The following is a 19,066-nucleotide window of genomic DNA, read 5'->3' on the forward strand; positions in this document are numbered from 1 at the left end:
TGTCAGATAAATGTGGGATATGAGGTGCGCCGTGTATAGTGGAGTGCCCCGTATTAATTGGCCTGCTAGGTTTGTTTAACGTGGTCTGCTTTTCACAGTACACGGACGTCTTACCTTTCGCCTCCATAAAAATGTAGCCACCATGCACAGGATCTAACACACGTCTTTAGTCTCAGCAGGTGAGAGACAAACGCTCCGAGCGATGAAATAAAAAAAAATTATTTTGCGGTCCAATATTTGACGGCTGGACGCCGCAGGAACGCTGAAAGCGATCAATTTCAGATAAGGGGGCTTAAGCGATAAACAAAAAGCACTACTGCTCGCACGGAATGTCCATAAGGGCCGCTTCCGTATATCCAGACCAACAAGAAATAAAACCTTGCGCCGGAATTATGTGTACAAGTGCCTAAAACTACAAAAAAAAAAAATGGGGGAGGGGGGGGGGGGGTAATCATCGCTGAAGTTGCTCTTATTGCCCGCAGAGATGCAGAAATGGGATCCGGTAAAAACGTCCCCGGAGCAAATGTCCCCGGAAAAAATGGCCCCAGAAGAAACGACCCAGGAAAAAATGTCCCTATTTGCGAAGTAGGAAAATATGTCCCCGAACGGGGACTGAAGTATTGTGCTACAGGAAGTAGACTGTGTTTCCCCGTGGCGAGCTGCAATGGTGAATGATGCATGTTAACTTTATTACAGCGGCTTCACCTGCCGACTTGGAATTGAACGCGAACATCTATTTGATGCTGGCATTCATAACAAAAAAAAAAAATATGATGGCAGCGGTAATACAGTGACAGAGCCTCGTCTTTGCTTTGTTTGCGGGGAAAAGGCGAGCTGACCACCGCCTTTACCGGAGAAGCTTGGAGCGATGCTTTAGTATGGCCATGCCATGATGCACGACCAGTTAAGCATTATTTTGCTTATACCATCATCCTTATCACAATTGGGCCCTACCATCAGAAGAACGGTTGAACCTCGTCACCAGAAGGTCTGGAAAGTATTTCTAGTGACGTCTTCTGCTTTGGGCGGTTCCCCGAGACAACCACACGCCAATCCGCTCGTACCTTTCTCAGTGGGCAGTATTACCAAGCCCAATAGACCTGCTATATGATGGCCTAATGAGCTGCGGAGCTCGGAACCTCGCAACGTAGAAAGAGCCAGATGCTTTTACGCAGTTCTTGTAAACATTTCCGGCGCCAGAGGATGCAGGTTCCAAATGATGATCACCTTTAACTCAAAGCCAAGATTGGCATCAAATGCGTATAATTTTTTTTTTTTATGTGAGTTCCGGAAGAAATCAGCTTTAGGGGCGGTTTTTGCCTTGGGGACGTTTTTTTCCTAGCTGCCGCTTCCTCAGGGGCCGTTTCTTCGGAGACCTTTTTTCCGGAGACGTTTTTACCTACACTCATGCAAAGATATCTGAACGATATTTTCTGCGCAGTGTCGCCTGCCGGCGCACTGTGTTATTTAGTATCAGAGAGGTGCTCGGGAGTCTCCTAAACCCTCTAGCAGGCCACGTGGTGGCAGGTCTGGGTTGCAGACAAACGCTGATGTCATTTGCATATCGGGTATTCTGAATTCTCCCATTGTGTGCGTCGCCTGGTAAGGGGGCTTCCAAGTTCGGTAATGTGCATATATTTTGGGTCGACTGTATTTTATGCTATATATGATCTTTTCCCCAAATGTTTGTTTGCAGCATCTTTGTTTTGGTGCATAAATAAAACTGTTTAAAATTGCCGACTTAGAAAATAAACCTGCAAATCAGAAATGTGAGCTTCGTTTGTGTGTGTGTGTGTGTGTGTGTGTGTGTGTGTGTGTGTGTGTGTGTGTGTGTGTGTGTGTGTGTGTGTGTGTGTGTGTGTGTGTGTGTGTGTGTGAATTTTCTAAAAAGAAATAGACAAGAGATGGCAATATTTGATTTTGCAGATTCCATGTATGTTGATTTTTGATCCTCTAGACAAAACAGGCGATGTGAGCACAGAATGCAGCTGGAAAAACCTCCAAGGCGCTCGAGCGCGCGTGAAACAGTCTTGCCACCATTCGAAAGTGGCCGCGGCTATACGGCTAGGAGAAAGGTTCAAGTCGCCTTCGACAATACAAAGCAAAATGAGAAAATTAGAGATAGCATCCCCCCCCCCCTCCTTTTCTGTTGTGCGTCTTCCTACTAATAAAAAAAAAAGCGCGTTGCAGCTCCTTCGTGCCTCGTGTGTACGTGTAGAAGGAATTATTTGGTATTTGGCACCTCATGCTTGCTAGGCCACTGACCTATAGGAGCTCTAAACACGTTTCATGGAAAGCCGAAGCCGTCTACAAAACTATCGGAAGGGTTGTACTTGTCGCCGCTGCCGCCACTGGGAGCGAAGCATTGTGATCCAGAGATTCCCCACCGTTGGCTCCACTGATGTTGAAACAGTGGCACAAACGAGCTCTGTCCTCTTCGCATGCCGCCTGTTCCTTTTCTTCACTCCTGACTTTTAGGTTTGCCGCACAAAGATACGTGGGTACTCTTTGGACCGCCTTGCTGTCGGTACACACGCTGTCGACCGCTTATTTTCCTCACATAAAAGAGAAACTTGGCCTTAACGATCTGTCGTTTTATTTTAAGCACCATGCCCCCCCCTTTCCCTCCTTTTGCATGTGGATTGTAAACGATGTGGCATTGATGCAGTGCCTTGAGGAAGCCTGTCAGTTCTTCCTCGTATAGGGATGCATTTTGCTTGCAGTAGCACCGAGCGCTACACCGACCGTATCTAACGTGACTGCGTACACAATAAATATTTAGTTGCCGGTCAGTCCATGCATTCGGCCTTACCTCCTCTACCTGCACTGTCTTCTTGAGCGCATACAGAAAGGGCACAAAAAACCGATGCCGCCGTGTTTGAGTGCTTTGACCTACCAGACGGCCGCGCGTCACCCCCTCTTCCCACCGAGGGGTCGCGGCGGTGCGGCTGACAGAACGGTGGAAGCCGCGCTCGCATATGCCAAGAAAAAAAAAAAAAATACGAGGGGACAGAATCTCTTCCTCCACCTCCCCTCTGCCGCACCATGCAGCGTCTCCCGATTAAGGAGGCGTCAGGGGTGTCTCTCCCCACTCATTAAAAAAAAGAAGAAGAAAAGAGCGAGAGAGAGAGAAGGCGCTCGCTGCCTCACACAGAAGCAATTTTTCGGCACCTCTATGCTTACTAGGCCACTGACCTACTAGGGTCCGCATAGACATTTCCCCGCAAGCAGCACCGGTCTACCAAATTATCAACTTTCAGGAAGGGTGGGTTCTCCTTGTCGTTGCCGGCTGCATCGCCGCCAATGGTGTTAAGTGCGAAGCATCGCGTTCCAGCGTTTCCGGAGACCGGCTTTCGCTCCGCCGATGCCGAAACAGTTGAAGAAAAGAGCACTTAGTGCCGCTGCCCTCTGAACATATCTCCTGCTCTTCCCTTTTCTTCATCACCGACGTTTGGTTTTGCCGCAAAGCGGTACGTGGCTACTCGTTGGATCGCCTTCTGTCAGTGCACACCGCTGACGGCCGCTTATTTTCCTCACATAAATGAGAAACTTCGTCAGAAAATGACCTGTCGTTTCTCATTTCATCTTGACAACCATTCTACCCTCTCTCCATGTGAATTGCAGACGATACAGCATTGATGTAGTGCTTTGAGGAAGCCTTCCAGCCCCCTTCGCTGGGATGCGGTTTGCTTGCTGTAGCACTGGGCATGGCACTGGCCGTGCTCCCTATTTAAGAAGCTGCATGGATAATACAATTTCAGTTGCCAGTCAGCGCATGGGTTGTGTCTTACTTCCTGTACCTGTACTCTCATCATGGACGTGAAGTTCGTAAAGACGCAGAAAGGAAAGGACGCGGTTGTTGTAGACGGCTACAAGTATTGCTTCGAGCGCAAAAACCAAGATGACACCGCAGCATATAGATGTGCTAAATACTGGACCGCCAACTGCAAGGCAACGGTGCTTATGCACGGAGAAAACGTGCTAATCAAAACGCAAGGTGAGTCGATTTTTTTTTTTTTTTCAAACATGTTATCTGCTCACCAGATAAAAGAGGGCGTTCTCGCTCGATAATGCCCCTTAGACTTTTTCTCTTACGCAGTGCCTTTATTCTGACATTTCAGAGCACTCCCACCCGCCCAATTCCGCCGAGATCACGGAAGACATGTTCAAGAATTCACTAAAAGAAAGAACAAGGCGAGAGCCACATCTGCCGGCCCCTGAAATATATAAGAGAGAAATGCTCGGTCTCGTCGGTGATGTAAGTACTGTCCTGCAATTTTTTCGGCAGCACGGGCATGTGGGCCTGAATTATCTGTTCTTTAACGAGCACTAAGGACAAATGCATCAAATGTTTTTTCTCAGCTAAAATCGACTCTCTGCTCATTTTCAGATATTTTATGCGTGATAGAGAAAATGAGCACTGATAAATGAAACAACAGTATTTGTATGTCGTTACCCACGCCTGCAGGTGCAGCTTTGCTTGCGAGAAAGTCGATGTGGCCTTTCTAGCTTTTAAATGCTTTCTTTTCGATTTGGTTGCAGCATTTTTATGTTAAATTAAACTACAATATTAACACCCGGTGCGAATTGAACTTGTCCTGAGTACCTATTTAATCAGATGTTTGAGCTGAATTAAGAATATTCCTTTAAAGCTGAAAGTATAGAACTAGAACGCTGTCGCTGCTAACTTGGGTTGATGTGAAGCTATACTTGTCCGCGACGTTAATTCTTATGCAGTAACCAATGTCGACTCAAATTGTGTTTTGAGACAAAATATAGAATCAGTACGAATACTTTAACGTCACATTCATTTGCCGTACGAGACCACAGCCGTATATGATGCTATCCGAGTAGGACGCTGTATTTCTCTGACTATTATCGCCAACAAAAATTCGGCTTGAGCATGATTATTCTTACCATTTTTTTAGAGCGGGCAAGCTGGTGGCGTAGGATGAATGAGAATAGGTGCCCGTTAACTCTTTACCAAGCTAAATGTTTACAAAATGCTACTGCGCCCAGTAATAAAGTATACGTGCGAGGTATAAGAAGCCGGTATAATCACGCTTGTATAAGGGTCGAATGACGCCACTTGTTATCGCAGCGAATCTTCTCTCTATGACAGAAACAGAAACGATTGATTATTTTCTATTAGAATATCAACAATTTAGTACATATCGTGGGGAAGCAGAAGTTCATAAGCCAAACCGTATAAGGTAATCTCAGTGCAGCTACGTTAGTCACGCACAGATCACAGGTTCTAAGCAGTAATATCACTCTTTATTCGTTTCCACAGCGACATGTTGCAAACAAGCTTCGAAAATGTAATGCATGCTACTTATGTATAGTGTTCGTCACTATTCTGTACAGCGCTCGAGCAATTTGCACCACGTAAAACTGAAAGCGAATGTGTCCGCCTTGTTTTTATATCGGTGTGGCTTTACTTTAGCGAAAGCGTTGCGTCAAAATCTTATATCGCCGCAAGATTTTCATTTTTTGCATAAAAATTCTCAGCGCGAGCGCTCTCCACATGTGTCACGCACACTGTACATGAGTTCTTTTCAGGCATTTTAGAAACATCTGAAGTTTAATGAACTGTATGTTTGCTATTTGTGTTAGATATAAACAGAACTTTCGCACATTTTCTGGGAAAGATTATTTTGACGCTATTATTTTTCAGATATTTTGTAAGCTTCATAATAACAATCAGTATATCCGCAGCCCCTTTGTCGGCAGGGTTCTAGTTTTTTGCTGGCAATAATCAAAAATGCGCCCCATCGGTTTTCTATGCAGTCTTAATCACTCGTTTTCAGCGCAGGAAAAACATCAGGAGCAAAAATTTGGTTCCTCTCGGAAGCTGACTATTTCAATTAATGCTTTCATGAAAGTAAGATACAATAGTTACAATAGTTAAACTATTCTCAAAAACACAGCCCATTTGTTTTTTATGCCAGTTTTAAGTATACTTTTATCTCTGCGCATTGGAACTGAGACCTTTCCCAGAGACATATGTGCATAAGAGTATCTTACTTTGGTTTGGTTTTGGGGTTTAGCGTCCCAAAGTGACTCTGGCTATGAGAGACGCCGTAGTGGAGGAGTGGAGGAACAGTATCTTCCAATATCCTAAAGTTGCCTTATAATTAAAAGGTGTCCCAGCAGCATCCTGGTCTTGCAAACATGCATACGTTCTTCATACATATATAGCATGCTTACATGTACTGTGGAATTGCCAACCTCTTGTTGTGACACAGAAGTTGTTCGCACGAGTTTATTAGGCTTAAGTATTTGTCGTATCTCTACTTCACTGTTCAGAACACTCTTAATCTTATAGCCTTGACAGAACGAATATTTGTTTAGTAAATAAGTCAAATAATTTCCTTTATTGCATTGGTAGTACATTTTTTTGAATACATGGCACTTTGCAACTAAAGTAATCTAATTAATTTCAGAGTTGCAGTGTGCGCGTTAAACTATTGGCACACTATGTGTATGTCCCGAAATATCTGGCTGATCCAACCACTTTTTTTCTAGGTTGATGACGCAGCCATAGCCAGGCTCCCGACGTTTGAGAGCGTCAGAAGTACAATTTATAGAGAAAAAAGGAAACAACAACCAACATTGCCTGCAGATGCTGCCGAAATTGAGCTGGATGGAGTGTACACCGAAACCATCGACAAAAGAGCCTTTCTACTCTTCGACATCAGCCCAAGTTCTGGCCGCGTGATCTGCTTTTCGACGCACGAGGCCATCAACCATTTTGTAGAAGCAGAGGAAGTGTTTATCGATGGCACATTTTTTTCGTGCCCATCGCTGTTCTTTCAATTGGTGACACTGAGTATGCTAAAACATGGCGTAAGTTTTAATGTTGCATACTTCCTTCTGCCAGGTAAATCGCGAGAAGTATACGTGTCGGCATTCAGAACATTTAAGGAAACTGTGCTACGATCAGTGAACTTGCCTTTATCGCTTGTTATAGTGCGCACAGACTTTGAAATTGCGCTAATCCAGGCACTTCTTGTAGTTTTTCCTGGTACTCGGCACCGGGGCTGCCATTTTCATTTTTCCCAGGCAATCTGGCGAAAAGTGCAAGCGCTAGGCCTCGCGAAAGCTTATGTGGAAGATGTGTCAGTGAGCACATTTGTACGCCAGATGATAAGCTTGGCATTCGTGCCACCGACGTTTGTGCGGCTTGAAAGGAGCGGCCCCATCAGCAACGCAGGGGGTTATGCAGCTGACGCTGTACTTCGAGGATACATGGATCAATGGAAACTTCGAAGTCCTACAGTGGAATCAACATCAGAACAGCGGAGCCAGGACGAATAACCTAAAGGAAGCCTGGCATAGGTAAGGACATTGTCGTCACAAATTCTTTAGTGCTTATTTCATATTTGTCCTATACCATCGCGATTTTCATTTGCAGAAAAATTAACAACACACTTGGGAAGGCCCACCCAAATATCTACACATTTGTAGAGATAATAAAGCGGGATGAAGCCATGAGCCGGGCTTCTCTGCTTCAAATGTCCAACGGCGGCCAAGCGAGGAAACGAAATAAGAAATGGCAAAAGAAGGATGAAGAAATACGGAAATTGGAGGAACGCCTTGCCAGCGGAGAGCTGAACTTAACACAATTTTTGCAGACGATGCAGCACTTCTGCGGATTGTGAAGATAGGCAGCGCATTATTGTTTTTATTTTGTTGTAGCAAAAATAGAAAAGAAAGTTGCTCATATATGTTTTCTGTTATTTTATGTGTGATATGTGCCCGCAGTATGGCATACTCTTATTTTCAAACATTGTGGTCGGAATCATCGAAGAAAAAAATTTAAATAACCTTGGATACATTTTCAGTTACTCATATGCTTCCTTTCGTAATGTACAGACCTAGTAGCCATTTGTTTCTTAAGATTATTGATGAGTGTTTTAGACTACAATATTATGGTTTCATGTTGCGCCGTGGTTTCGGGGGCATCTGGATTACATCCTAGTAAGTTTTTCATGTTGTATGTATTTTCTATGATACTTTGCAGAGCTTTTATTTTGTTTCTTTATAGTTTGTGCATAATAAAAATGCTTTTATTTGTGCATGTTATAATTCAAATCCTATGTGTCCCTGTATTTCTGTGTTCGCTTTTTTTAATTTCATGCTGTAAATTTATTCTTTTAATATTGTTCTTGTAATATTGTAGTACCTGCCTGTTTGGAATCAAAATGTAGAGGGGGCCCCACCTCATCCGGCTGTATTCACGAGGGTCTTCTCCTTCCCCTCTTTTCCCTTAAGAGAAGAAATAAAAAGTTTGATCGTATTGATTTTCTGCTTCATAGACTGGGTGGATACAAGCCGACGCTCACGATCATGGTTCAGGAAGGATAGGTACCGACTGGCATTAAACTTAAGCCAAGAAAACGTTGCACTAAAATGTCCGGCACGCAAATCACTGTAGAGCAATCCTGTAGAGTGTTGAAGATACTTCCCATACAACACGCATGCTGCCAGCATCATACCGATACATTTCGCTCTGCAAGCCGCGCACCAGAGGCGGAGGCAGGTAACTGCAACTCGGGGGCCTTATTTCTGTGCAACAGCTCTTGAACTTTGGAAGAATGTTGAAGGATGTGGCAGAGCTACGTATCCCTTGGCTTGTAATTTCTCTACTCGGAAAGAAATTGAATTTCAGTCTGGATGATATCACCGCATGCAGGTGAGATTCACTGTGGGGTCTGATAGCGGCCTGTCGGCTCTTGATTTCTGATTTACGTTGAATAGCTCTTTCAAAAGGCTAACGAAGAAGGAAACTTTATATATTGGTCTTCGGGTACTAATAATGGTCGATACCAAAAGAACGAAAAACTTACGGCGTATAAAAACGGCCTCTTAGAGTTTGACACCGGACGATATAAAATTATTGTAACTCTAAAACACTAATTTCTTAATGTAAAAACAGGAGAAGTGGAAAAGCTTTCAATGCGTCAAGTTTACTGACATTGGAAGCCACAATATCTGGATTTTTTTCATCGACCCACTCCGTATATGCATACGAAATAAACAAATTGAAAAAATTGAAAATAAATTTTCAAATACAAAAATTATAACGCGCGGAGCGACGAGTCTACAATTGCTACTACGCATGACGTTACTTCGTTCTTTACCAATCTTTCCCTAATAAAAATATTACGTGCGCTTCAAAACGTTTGAGTGTGGATGGATGGGGGAGCGAGTAATTACATCGATTTACTCCGCAGATCAGATGACAGCATATAAAATATGAAATAAATTTAAAAGCTTGACCAGCCACCCTGTGGATAATCGTATGTGGGACCAGCCTTAATTACCCTTTCTCTGCACCTCTGTATCATCTCATCGCGGCATGTAAATGAAAGGAGAACACTTGCATCCCGAACAGTATTATTTATCCCCGCAGTTCAAATACAACTTTTTTCAAGTCCATTGAGGGACGCTTTCGGCCCTTGCAGAACCCTCTCGCCTTCGACGCAGCCATTTATTGGGCTCCCAAACACTCGTAGGCCGGCCAAATTTAATGAGCACTTGTCGGCTCTTTAAACGCCGCTATGCGTTGACCGACAATCTTGCCCAAAAACCGTGGAGCGGCACCCACCTGTACACTTGACGCCAACGCTCAAAGAATGGGGAACAAAAGGCCATTTTCCCCCTTTTCGCAGAACCCAGTCGCCTGGTCCAGTCCTATACTCTTCTCGCCCTCAAGCGCCCTTCACCTCCAGTAGCAAAAAAGAGATCAAAAGAAGAAAACGCGGACAAGCTCCTCGTCAACACGCCCGCTAAAAACTATTAGCTTCGGCGGGGGAAAGGAGGGCGGTAGGGCGCGACCCCTGCTCCCGGCTTTTTCAACTGCCAACAAGAAGGGTGGGGTGAGAGGGGATTGTGAGCAGGGGGAGCCGCCGCACGGGACAACACACGCGTGGCACTTACTTCACGGGATTTCGGCACTGCGGGGAGATGACCCATTGCCTCCGACACGCGGAAACCGCCACACGGGGAAGCGTGCTACACCCAATGAAACAACTCTTTCGCGAAATTGTGCTCAATGCTCACACGCTGTAGTTATTACTTTCAAATCGATGCTATGTTAACACCCATCTCAAGAAAACTGTCTTAAGAAAATAGAAAAAGTAAAACGTAATGCTATTGAAATTGCGGAAAAAACAATGCGCTGTAATTACGAGCCGCACATATTAATGAACGATTTGACAATTTTGATAATTCACAACAAGGAGAAAATCGATAAAATAAATAAGAAAATATTTCTTGTTCCTGCAAACTCATGACAAAGATTGCAACGGATATTGAACTGCGGTTTATTTTATTGCAGCTATTATCAGCACAAATTCAATGCTGTTAGTTTATTTCCGTTGGTGTTGTTGCCAATTGTAATTTACCCAACTTATGAAAGTTTTATGTAAAACCTTGCTAACCAAACAGTCAAGTAACACTGTCAAGAAACATTTCGCATGCGTCGGCTACTCATGCAAGCTATCTGGACGAGAAAAAAATGAACATGTGGCAGGGTCCCAGCAGATAAGATCACCCCACCTCGGTCTTTTGTGTTCAACGTTTCTCTGCGCGTCCCCTCTACTTCAGACGCGCTTTTTTTTTTCTGGGCGTGTTTTTTCCTAAATGGCAAAGAAACGTTAGCAGTTAGAAACGGGGGTCCTGTGTAGTTTGCCGGTCCTGTCGTGTTCTGTGAGGCTGGAAAAGGCGACATCGTTCTCGGTGACTTCCTGGAGCTTCCTAGGGTCGTTTTTAGACTTTTCTTCACCACGAGCGCCGGGGCAATTTTGTGGCTTTCGTTCCGGCATCTTCTATAGCTGCAGCGCCTGTGCCCCGTTCCATTACATCTGTTTTCTATACAACACATGTCCAGTGGAGGAGAAAGTGTGTTGTCCCTCATGCCTTTCGGGTTGCCGCATGTTTTTTCTTACTGCAGAAACTACGCCTTTCGTGGAACATTTGCCCTCGCCTCTGAAACTCTGTATCTTTCTCTCCCTCACCCTCCCCTCACCGCCTCTGCCCTCCCTCACCCTCGTCCTCACGAATTTTTCAGCGCCGATCCTCCCTCGCCCTCACCTCACCGAGTCAGATCCTCACGAGGTGAGGGTGAGGACGCCCTCATGAGGGTTCACCCTCGTGAGGATGCCCATGTCTGATTATGGGTGTATCCTAGCCATCTGTATATATCATATAAAAAATGACTTTTTTTTTTCCTTCAGCGAGCTGCGGAGCTTTCAAGTATCTACAAAACAAAATGCACCGTTCACTTCCTATAGGACAGTAGCATTCTTTTTTAATGCGTGAACATCCTGGTGAGGGAAAGCTGCATAGTCGCACGCATAGTTGAGAAAAACAAAGCATGCATAAAGTGAATTATCTGGCTTGATACAGCTCCTGAACCTATAGTAACCTTCTTAAGAAGTGCTTGCACTGCCGCTATCTTGCATAAACACTATGTATATCCGTCTAAGGTCTCCGCTGGACGGCGGTCAACTGAGAAATGGAAGGCGGGAAAGAGAAAGCTAAAGAGGGTGGTTGATGATGGAGGTTGTGACACCAGATCGAATTGGCCGAGATATCAAAGCTAATCAATAAGCGCAAGGCGGCCGATATAAGGAAGTATAACATGGAGAAAATTGAGCGTGCTGTAAAGAACGGGGGAAGCCTTAAAGCGGTAAAGAAGAAATTGGGCATAGGCAAAAACCAAATGTATGCGATAAGGGACAAGGCGGGCAACGTCATCACTAATATGGAAAAGATAGTCAAAGTAGCCGAGGAGTTCTATACAGATCTCTACAGTAGCCAAAGTAGTCAGGACCGTAATGAGATTGGCGGTAGGGAAAAACAGTCAGACGTTCCACCAGTGACGAAGGACGAGGTCAAGAAAGCACTAGAAACTATGAAAAGGGGGAAATCAGCTGGAGAGGATCAGATAACTACAGATTTGCTGAAGGACGGGGGGGATATCGTGCTAGAAAAACTGGCCACCCCGTATACGCAGTGCCTGGTGTTATCGACGGTACCGGAACCATGGAAGAATGCAAACATTATCCTCATTCACAAGAAAGGGGACTCTAAGGACCTTAAAAATTACGGAACAATCAGCTTACTGTCTGTTACGTATAAGGTATTTACTAAGGTAATCGCTAATAGAATCAGGACAACCTTAGACTGCAATCAAGCAAAGGATCAAGCAGGGTTTCGGAAGCGGTACTCTACTATCGATCATATCCATACCATCAATCAGGTGATAGAAAAATGCTCGGAATATAACCAGCCCTTATACATAGCATTCATTGATTACGAAAAAGCATTTGACTCAGTTGAAACCTCGGCGGTGATGCAGGCATTGCGAAATCAGGGGGTAGACGAGCCGTACGTGAAAGTGAGGGAAGATATATATAGTGGCTGCACAGCAACCATAGTTCTGCATAAAGAAAGTAACAAAATTCCCATAAAGAAAGATGTTAGGCAAGGAGACACAATCTCTCCAGTACTATTCACAGCTTGTTTAGAGGAAGTATTCAGAGACTTGGAATGGGAGCAGTTAGGGATAAGGGTAGATGGAGAATACCTCAGTAATCTGCGATTTGCTGATGACATTGCCTTGCTAAGCAACTCGGGGGATGAACTGCAATAAATGATTGATGACCTAGACAGGAAAAGTAGAAAGGTAGGCTTGAAAATCAATATGCAGAAGACTAAGGTAATGTTCAACAGCCTCGGGAAGGAACAGCAGTTTGCACTAGGTAGCGAAATACTGGAAGTAGTGGGCGAATATGTCTACTTAGGACAGGTAGTAACCGCAGATCCGGACCATGAAAAGGAAATAACAAGAAGAATAAGATTGGGATGGAGCGCATTTGGCAAGCACTCGCAGATTATGACTAGCAGCTTACCGGTATCGCTCAAGAGGAAAGTATACAACAGTTGCATCTTGCCTGTACTCACCTATGGGGCCGAAACGTGGAGGCTAACCAAGTGAGTTCTACTTAAGTTGAGGACAACCCAGAGGGCTATGGAACTAAAAATGGTAGGGGTAACATTAAGAGATAGAAAGCGTGCAGAGTGGGTCAGAGAAATAACTCAAGTTACCGACATTCTAGTAGAAATTAAGAAGTAGAAATGGACATGGGCAGGACATGTAGTGCGAAGAGAGGATAACCGATGGTCGCTGAGGGTAACAATCTGGATTCCAAGGGAAGGAAAGCGTAGCAGGGGGCGGCAGAAAGTTAGATGGGCGGATGAGATTGGGAAGTTCGCAGAGGTCAAGCGGATGCAGCTAGCACAGAACCGGGTTAAGGGGAGAAATATGAGAGAGGCCTTCGCTCTGCAGTGGTTATAATCAGGCTGATGATGATGATGATGATGATGTGACACGTGAGAGTGTGATTGCTGGATGGGATTCGTACACTCGAGCGAAGAACCGAGTTTCCCACGATGAGTGGTGGACTGGATTATGCCACTCTCTCAAAACTCTGGTCCCATGAGCCGCAGCGGTCGCTCCGTCCGAGACTGACACTAATGCGAACGGATTCGCTGTCGTGCCAGTCGCGTTGGCCATCTATAGTTTCTCTTTGTTGAGTACGTCATATACTGCTAGCGAATAAAACCTAAGGACAAAACGCAAGTAACCAATAACACAATCTTTAATGATATTCGTCGCAGTTCGAGCTGAGGCTAGCACACGCGAGAATATGTCTAAGTGAAGCGAAGTCAAGGCGCACAGAGCGGACTTGGTTTAAAGACCGCTCCGATGGCGCAGAGAGCCCGTTGACTGGAGTTACTAGGAGTCATAGGAACTATTTCGCTATATATATATATATATATGATTTCTTGACTTCTTCACAATGCTCGTCATATCTCTGCGACCAACACAATGAGGATGTTTTTCTTCCCATGCACTAAAGTTCTTCTTTACCTGCTACCATGCTTTTCGCAGTGATCGCCACCAGCATGGACGGAACGCTATCCTCTTGGCAGCACATGGCACGCATGCGCTTGAGCCTCAATTCGTTCGCTGTACCACAGCTCTACGGTGACCTCCACGTTATCGGCGGCATGGTGCACTCCTCTGACACTATCGTAAAGTTTCGTTCAATGAGCGGCGAAACAGTTCTCAGCTGTTTTTCCACAATGTCAAGTGCTGTCCCCTTTGACTACAGTTGACTGGGAAAGAGGCTTCTGAGGAGGGCTTCAGCCCAGAGCGAAAAGGTCCAGTGTTTTCAAGCCATCAAGCGCTTTAATTAGTCAATAAACTGATTAATCGGAATATCAACCAGTAAGGTATTCAATGAATGAATAAATAAATGAATCAGTCGGCCGTTATGGCGTTATGATCATGGACTCTAGATTCCATATTTACGCGAGTCGCTGCATTTCCTTTATGAACAAATTCAGAGGTGCTTTTCGACGCTACCAAAGCATTCCGGCTGCATTTGAGAGGTTTGAAATATATTGTAAAAAGCATTAGGGATGAGGTTTACCAGAACCATAATGAGTTATTAAATAAAGGTATTGCTTTGAAATGCCGCAAAACATGCAGAAAAAGGCCCATGCCACAGATTTATTGGCGAGATGTTCACAGAAGCAGACTCGATGTTCACAAGGCGCAAGTAAATAATCCGAAAGGGGGGGGGGAACCCACATTTTGGTTCCTGGCCCATTTTTCCAAGCATTTCACCCCAGAAGAGCCGAGCACCAGGCCGGGGGAAATCTTGTACCCATTGGAAACCGGTGGGTACCCGGCGGCACTGGGGATCGAACCCCGTACCTCCCGAATGCGAGGCGAATGCTCTACCTCAAGACCACCGCTTCTGTAAAAGGGCCACATAATGGGCTGTTGCCGCGCAAGGCGGTCTTATTGTTGTCCGATGGCGGAACGAATCACTGCCACATCGGCGCAACTATTTGGGCCGTGACCCCTTTTCCCAAGCATTTCACCCCAGAGAGCCGAGCACCAGGCCGGGGGAAAGCTTGTACCCATTTAAAAACCGGTGGGTAACCGGCGGCACCAGGGATCGAACCCGGTACCTCCCGAATGCGAGGCGGATGCTCTACCACAAGGCCACCGCTTCGGTCAGCAGTCAACAATAGCTTTCGTGTGTCGCAAAGGCTTGAATACGCTGATTGACTTTTTGGCTTCTTGACTAGTAGCTTTACGTATTAAAACAGATTTATATCTCTGCTGACATGGACGGCTTTGGATCAGTGTGTTGAGAACTTGCCCGCCATGTAGGCATAAATTGTAAACAGCTGGACGCGACCGGAACTCAAGATTACTGCCTGCTGCCTGTCATCATTTTTGTATGCCGCAACAAGAATAAAGGGAAGCACTGAGCATGATTTGGGTTTGGTCATGGGTTTTAAAGTCCCAAAGCGAGTGTGGTTATGAGAAACACCATAGAGACCGTTGGAAATGTGGACCACTTGAGGTTCACTAATGTGCACTGACATCGCACAGCATAGGTCTCGAAGACGTTTGCGATCTTCATTGCCAGAATTCGATCCCGCGTCCGTATGATTGGTAGTCGTGCTCTCTAGAGAGCAAGTCAGCGCGGCAGGGCCGTCGCACTGAAGGGCAAATATATCAAGAAGTGAAAGGTTCGCCCGCTGCCATGTGCCCCCTTTCTCTCCTCTTTCTCTTAATGCAGACAGAACCGCTACTACGGAGGTTGAGCGTTATTCGCCGTCGACGGACACGTGGCCCTTCGCGGTTCAGCTGAACAAGCCGGTCTGCGCCATGGCCGCCTGCTACGTGGGGGGCCTTTCATTCGCCAGGCGCCTGGCTACTCGAGGTCAGATGTTTAGGCGCAATTACTAGGCTTCATCTCACAACTAAATATTATGGACGAAGAGACCGAAGCTTGCGTGACACGAGCGCTTTAATTTGAGGGTAAATTCAAACATAGCTTACAAGCGTGCACGCCCAACCTGGAGATTTGTGTATATCGCACAAACAAAAAACGATATTTCTTTTGTTATTGTAAGAAGAATTTATATCCTCCAGCAAATTCAGTACATTTGAATAAAAATGTCGGCAGAAGTAACATTTCTCCTGAGGTTTTAAGTCGAAAAAGAAAATTTCGAGACAGTTTGTCCCTGCCAACCATTGAAGTATCAGGCGAAAGCGCACGAGAGAGCCACTTCAAGGCCGGCATAAAAGGAGCGTTTTTCTGCAGCGCCATGCCGGCATGATCAGAGGGCAGTGTGATAGCGGCGTGCTATGGCACACGAATAGAAGTTGATGAAGACGACACAGGGCAAGAGAGCGGATCGAACACGCTGAGTGATCGGCTGCTGTTCTCGCGCACTGGCATGCAGCGAAGCCCATCTTTTCCCGCTGGCGCGATGTCAACACCCAATCGCACCCGCAGTTAATTTACTGAAGCGAAAGCCTCTAATTGCACGAATATCAGTCTGGTGTTGTCTATACTCGATGATACCCATAAAGATGGCGTCGCAACAGTCGTTGTCTAGGCATCAAAGGGGGGAATGGGAGGACGGCATGCACAACAGATACAAGCCACCGCAGAGGGAACAGAAGTTTTGTGCCAACAAATGTTTTTGTGTAGTATTGCGTGGTATTTTGTGGTGACTCAATTGCACAGCCGAGAAATATAACAGTGCAGGATAATACTAGGGCACTATCGAAATACCGGTGGTTACGTCACAATATGGGATTTTTAGGCACGATTTCGTCATTTTTTTTTTATACAGGAGTCCAGAAAGAACCTTGCATAAAACCTAATAATTGGTTTTTTTTTTCAGTAGCCATTGGGGTCTCGACGTGAAGAGCGAGATATCGATAAATAAGCCTGCCTTGATATTCTACATAAAAATTGCATCCTACCACTGTCAACTGCAGATGCCTGATATGCTCTGCCGAGAGCTAGTCCTTCGCGTGCTTCTAGGGCCCGGTGCAAGAGGGGCAAGACATGACACGCAGAATTCGACCCGAACGTCCGCTGATGACATTGCCCATTCACTATACGACGAAGCGGGTATTCCTGATCCATGGAGGTCATTCTGCGCCACGCCAACGTACAACCTGGTCGTGCGGCCGCCGGGCCTGACTCTCGCATCACCCTTCGATCTGACAGAACCGTCGACTCTCATGACTGCGTAACTTGCACGGCCGAGCGACCTGTTCACTACGAATGCTGGTCTCCAACTCGCATCGAGCTCCTTTGCCTGTTTATGCGTGAAATGTGGCACCTGCAGGGAAGTACTCCTCTTCAAGATTGCAGGACTTGAACTCGACTTCTCCAAAAAGAACTGTGTTACTTTCGCTTAGCAGCAAGAAAGTAACTCTTGATATGTGTGTATTGATGAAGACTAGCGGGGATTAAATCCGCAGAGTAGCGGTGAATAAGTAAGCTGGCAAAAAAGGTTATCTATCGTTTTAGTGATGTGATGCCAGCTTCGATGCATTATTATTATGCTAAGTCTGTTTTGCTGTTTTTTTCTTTCAATATCAAGTAGTGTACTCTATACTGAATTATCATTTCCTCTTTTTAGCGACGGGGTATACAGGGCAAAAAGGACCGGGTACCAATACCAGATGCCTGTCCGATATAGCGGGCTCCAGTCTCCTTACTGAGGGCAACTTGAAAAATCACATGCATAAGAATCTTGCCGAATTTCGGCTTTTTTCTTCCCCGCGGACGAACAAATAATGGCAGATTCTAGCCGCCGCCCTCAGCTCGAATCGAGAGCATTGCTTGGAGCAAAGTCCGGCATGGATAAGGCCTATTTATATCTAGTAGTCACCCAAGATACATTGTCCAGAGCACTGACTCTCATATCACCTTACCAGTAAGTGTTTCTATGCACCAGTAGGGTGTCCGCGTCAGTCATTTCACTGGGGACTATGACACCAATTTGTACAGAGAAATGCCATTGCAAATCCATGCATGTTGTAACGGTGCCTTATGTACACGCGAAAGCCCCTTAAATATTGTTCACAATACAAATTGTTCTGATTTCTTCATTTACTTATTCATTATTCTTGAGTTCTTTAGACGGGACCTTGAGAGCGAAATGCCCTATGTTAAGAAAATTTTATGCCGATTGTTAAGCTTTTGCACGATAAAACAGCAGTCAAGGAAAAGTATTCAGTGCTGATTGATTCGTTACGTGCTTCCTTAAAATGCTGCGAACACGCAATCATGACAGACATGGAAGACAGGAGTAACGTGTATGCACGCACTCTAGTATACTTTGTGCCGATTGGAAGGAAAACCGCGAAGGCGAAGCGCTGTTTAGGAGATAAATAGCGTACGGAAGTGTTCTGATAGTAACGTACTATTGAGAACAATTCTCTCTGCGAGGGAAACAAACTAAAAATTTGGCAGGGTAGATTGTTCGAACGTTCAAATAGTGTATCGAACTTGAAATGTTAGTCAATGAATGAAAGAAAGTCATATATTTGATTTCCAAAAACGTTGCTGAGCTCCGAGCGTTCATTTGCCTCCTCCTGACCAGGTGTGATTATTGGATTGACTTCTCTCCAAGTGCAGATAACGAGCAGCAATGCGGCCAAGGCGCTGTTATTTGTAGACGGGCTCCTCATGGACCAGCTGCAAAAAATTATCGTCTGCGAGCAGCACAGCATAGACGAGGCCGAGAACTGTCTGTGACTCGCCGCACTGACGTAACGTTATGCCTTAGCGAAATACTTAGGGCATGAATAATATCGTCGAGGGCGTGTTTTTAAGGGAGGAGAGTGATATGCACGCTTAAAAGAACGGATTTTGCACAAGGTAGGGGCATAATAGCCAGCTGTTGGCCAGTAAAGCTCGGGTGGCGCTAAAAATGTTGTGAAGAGATTTTCTTTCATCTTGTTTTCAAAGCAGGCTTGCGTAGAAAACATTGTATAATAAATATGGACAAACAAGCGGTTATCACATGGGGGAAATATGAATCACAATATGGCCTGTAAACGCTCGCGCTCGCGGTTTGTTTCCCTTTAATCGCAGGCGTCACTACATAAGAAGCAAAATGCCGGAGATATTTGCCAGCAAACGAGTTTCACTTGACA

The 19,066-nt window shown here is 45.3% G+C and overlaps 1 protein-coding gene across 1 annotated transcript; it reads left to right on the plus strand.

The window, feature by feature from the left end:
* Positions 1-3,813: 3,813 nt before the first annotated feature.
* Positions 3,814-18,665, plus strand: LOC146201525 (uncharacterized). Its single transcript, XM_084598422.1, has 5 exons — positions 3,814-3,997; positions 4,122-4,258; positions 6,529-6,883; positions 15,678-15,821; positions 18,541-18,665. Exons 1-5 carry the CDS (start codon positions 3,814-3,816, stop codon positions 18,663-18,665), a joined length of 945 nt encoding a protein of 314 aa, XP_084454548.1.
* The last annotated feature ends 401 nt before the right edge of the window (positions 18,666-19,066 follow it).

The sequence above is a fragment of the Amblyomma maculatum genome, chromosome 1 (assembly GCF_055883805.1).
Source record: "Amblyomma maculatum isolate TAMU_Amacu chromosome 1, ASM5588380v1, whole genome shotgun sequence".
In the NCBI taxonomy this organism is placed as follows: Eukaryota; Metazoa; Arthropoda; class Arachnida; order Ixodida; family Ixodidae; genus Amblyomma; species Amblyomma maculatum.

Coding starts and splice junctions, on each gene's coding strand:
- LOC146201525 (XM_084598422.1), top strand. CDS start 3,814: ATGGACGTGAAGTTCGTAAAGACGCAGAAAGGAAAGGACGCGGTTGTT. Junction 3,998..4,121: donor CGTGCTAATCAAAACGCAAG/GTGAGTCGATTT, acceptor CTGACATTTCAG/AGCACTCCCACCCGCCCAAT. Junction 6,884..15,677: donor TGCATACTTCCTTCTGCCAG/GTAAATCGCGAG, acceptor CTCTTAATGCAG/ACAGAACCGCTACTACGGAG.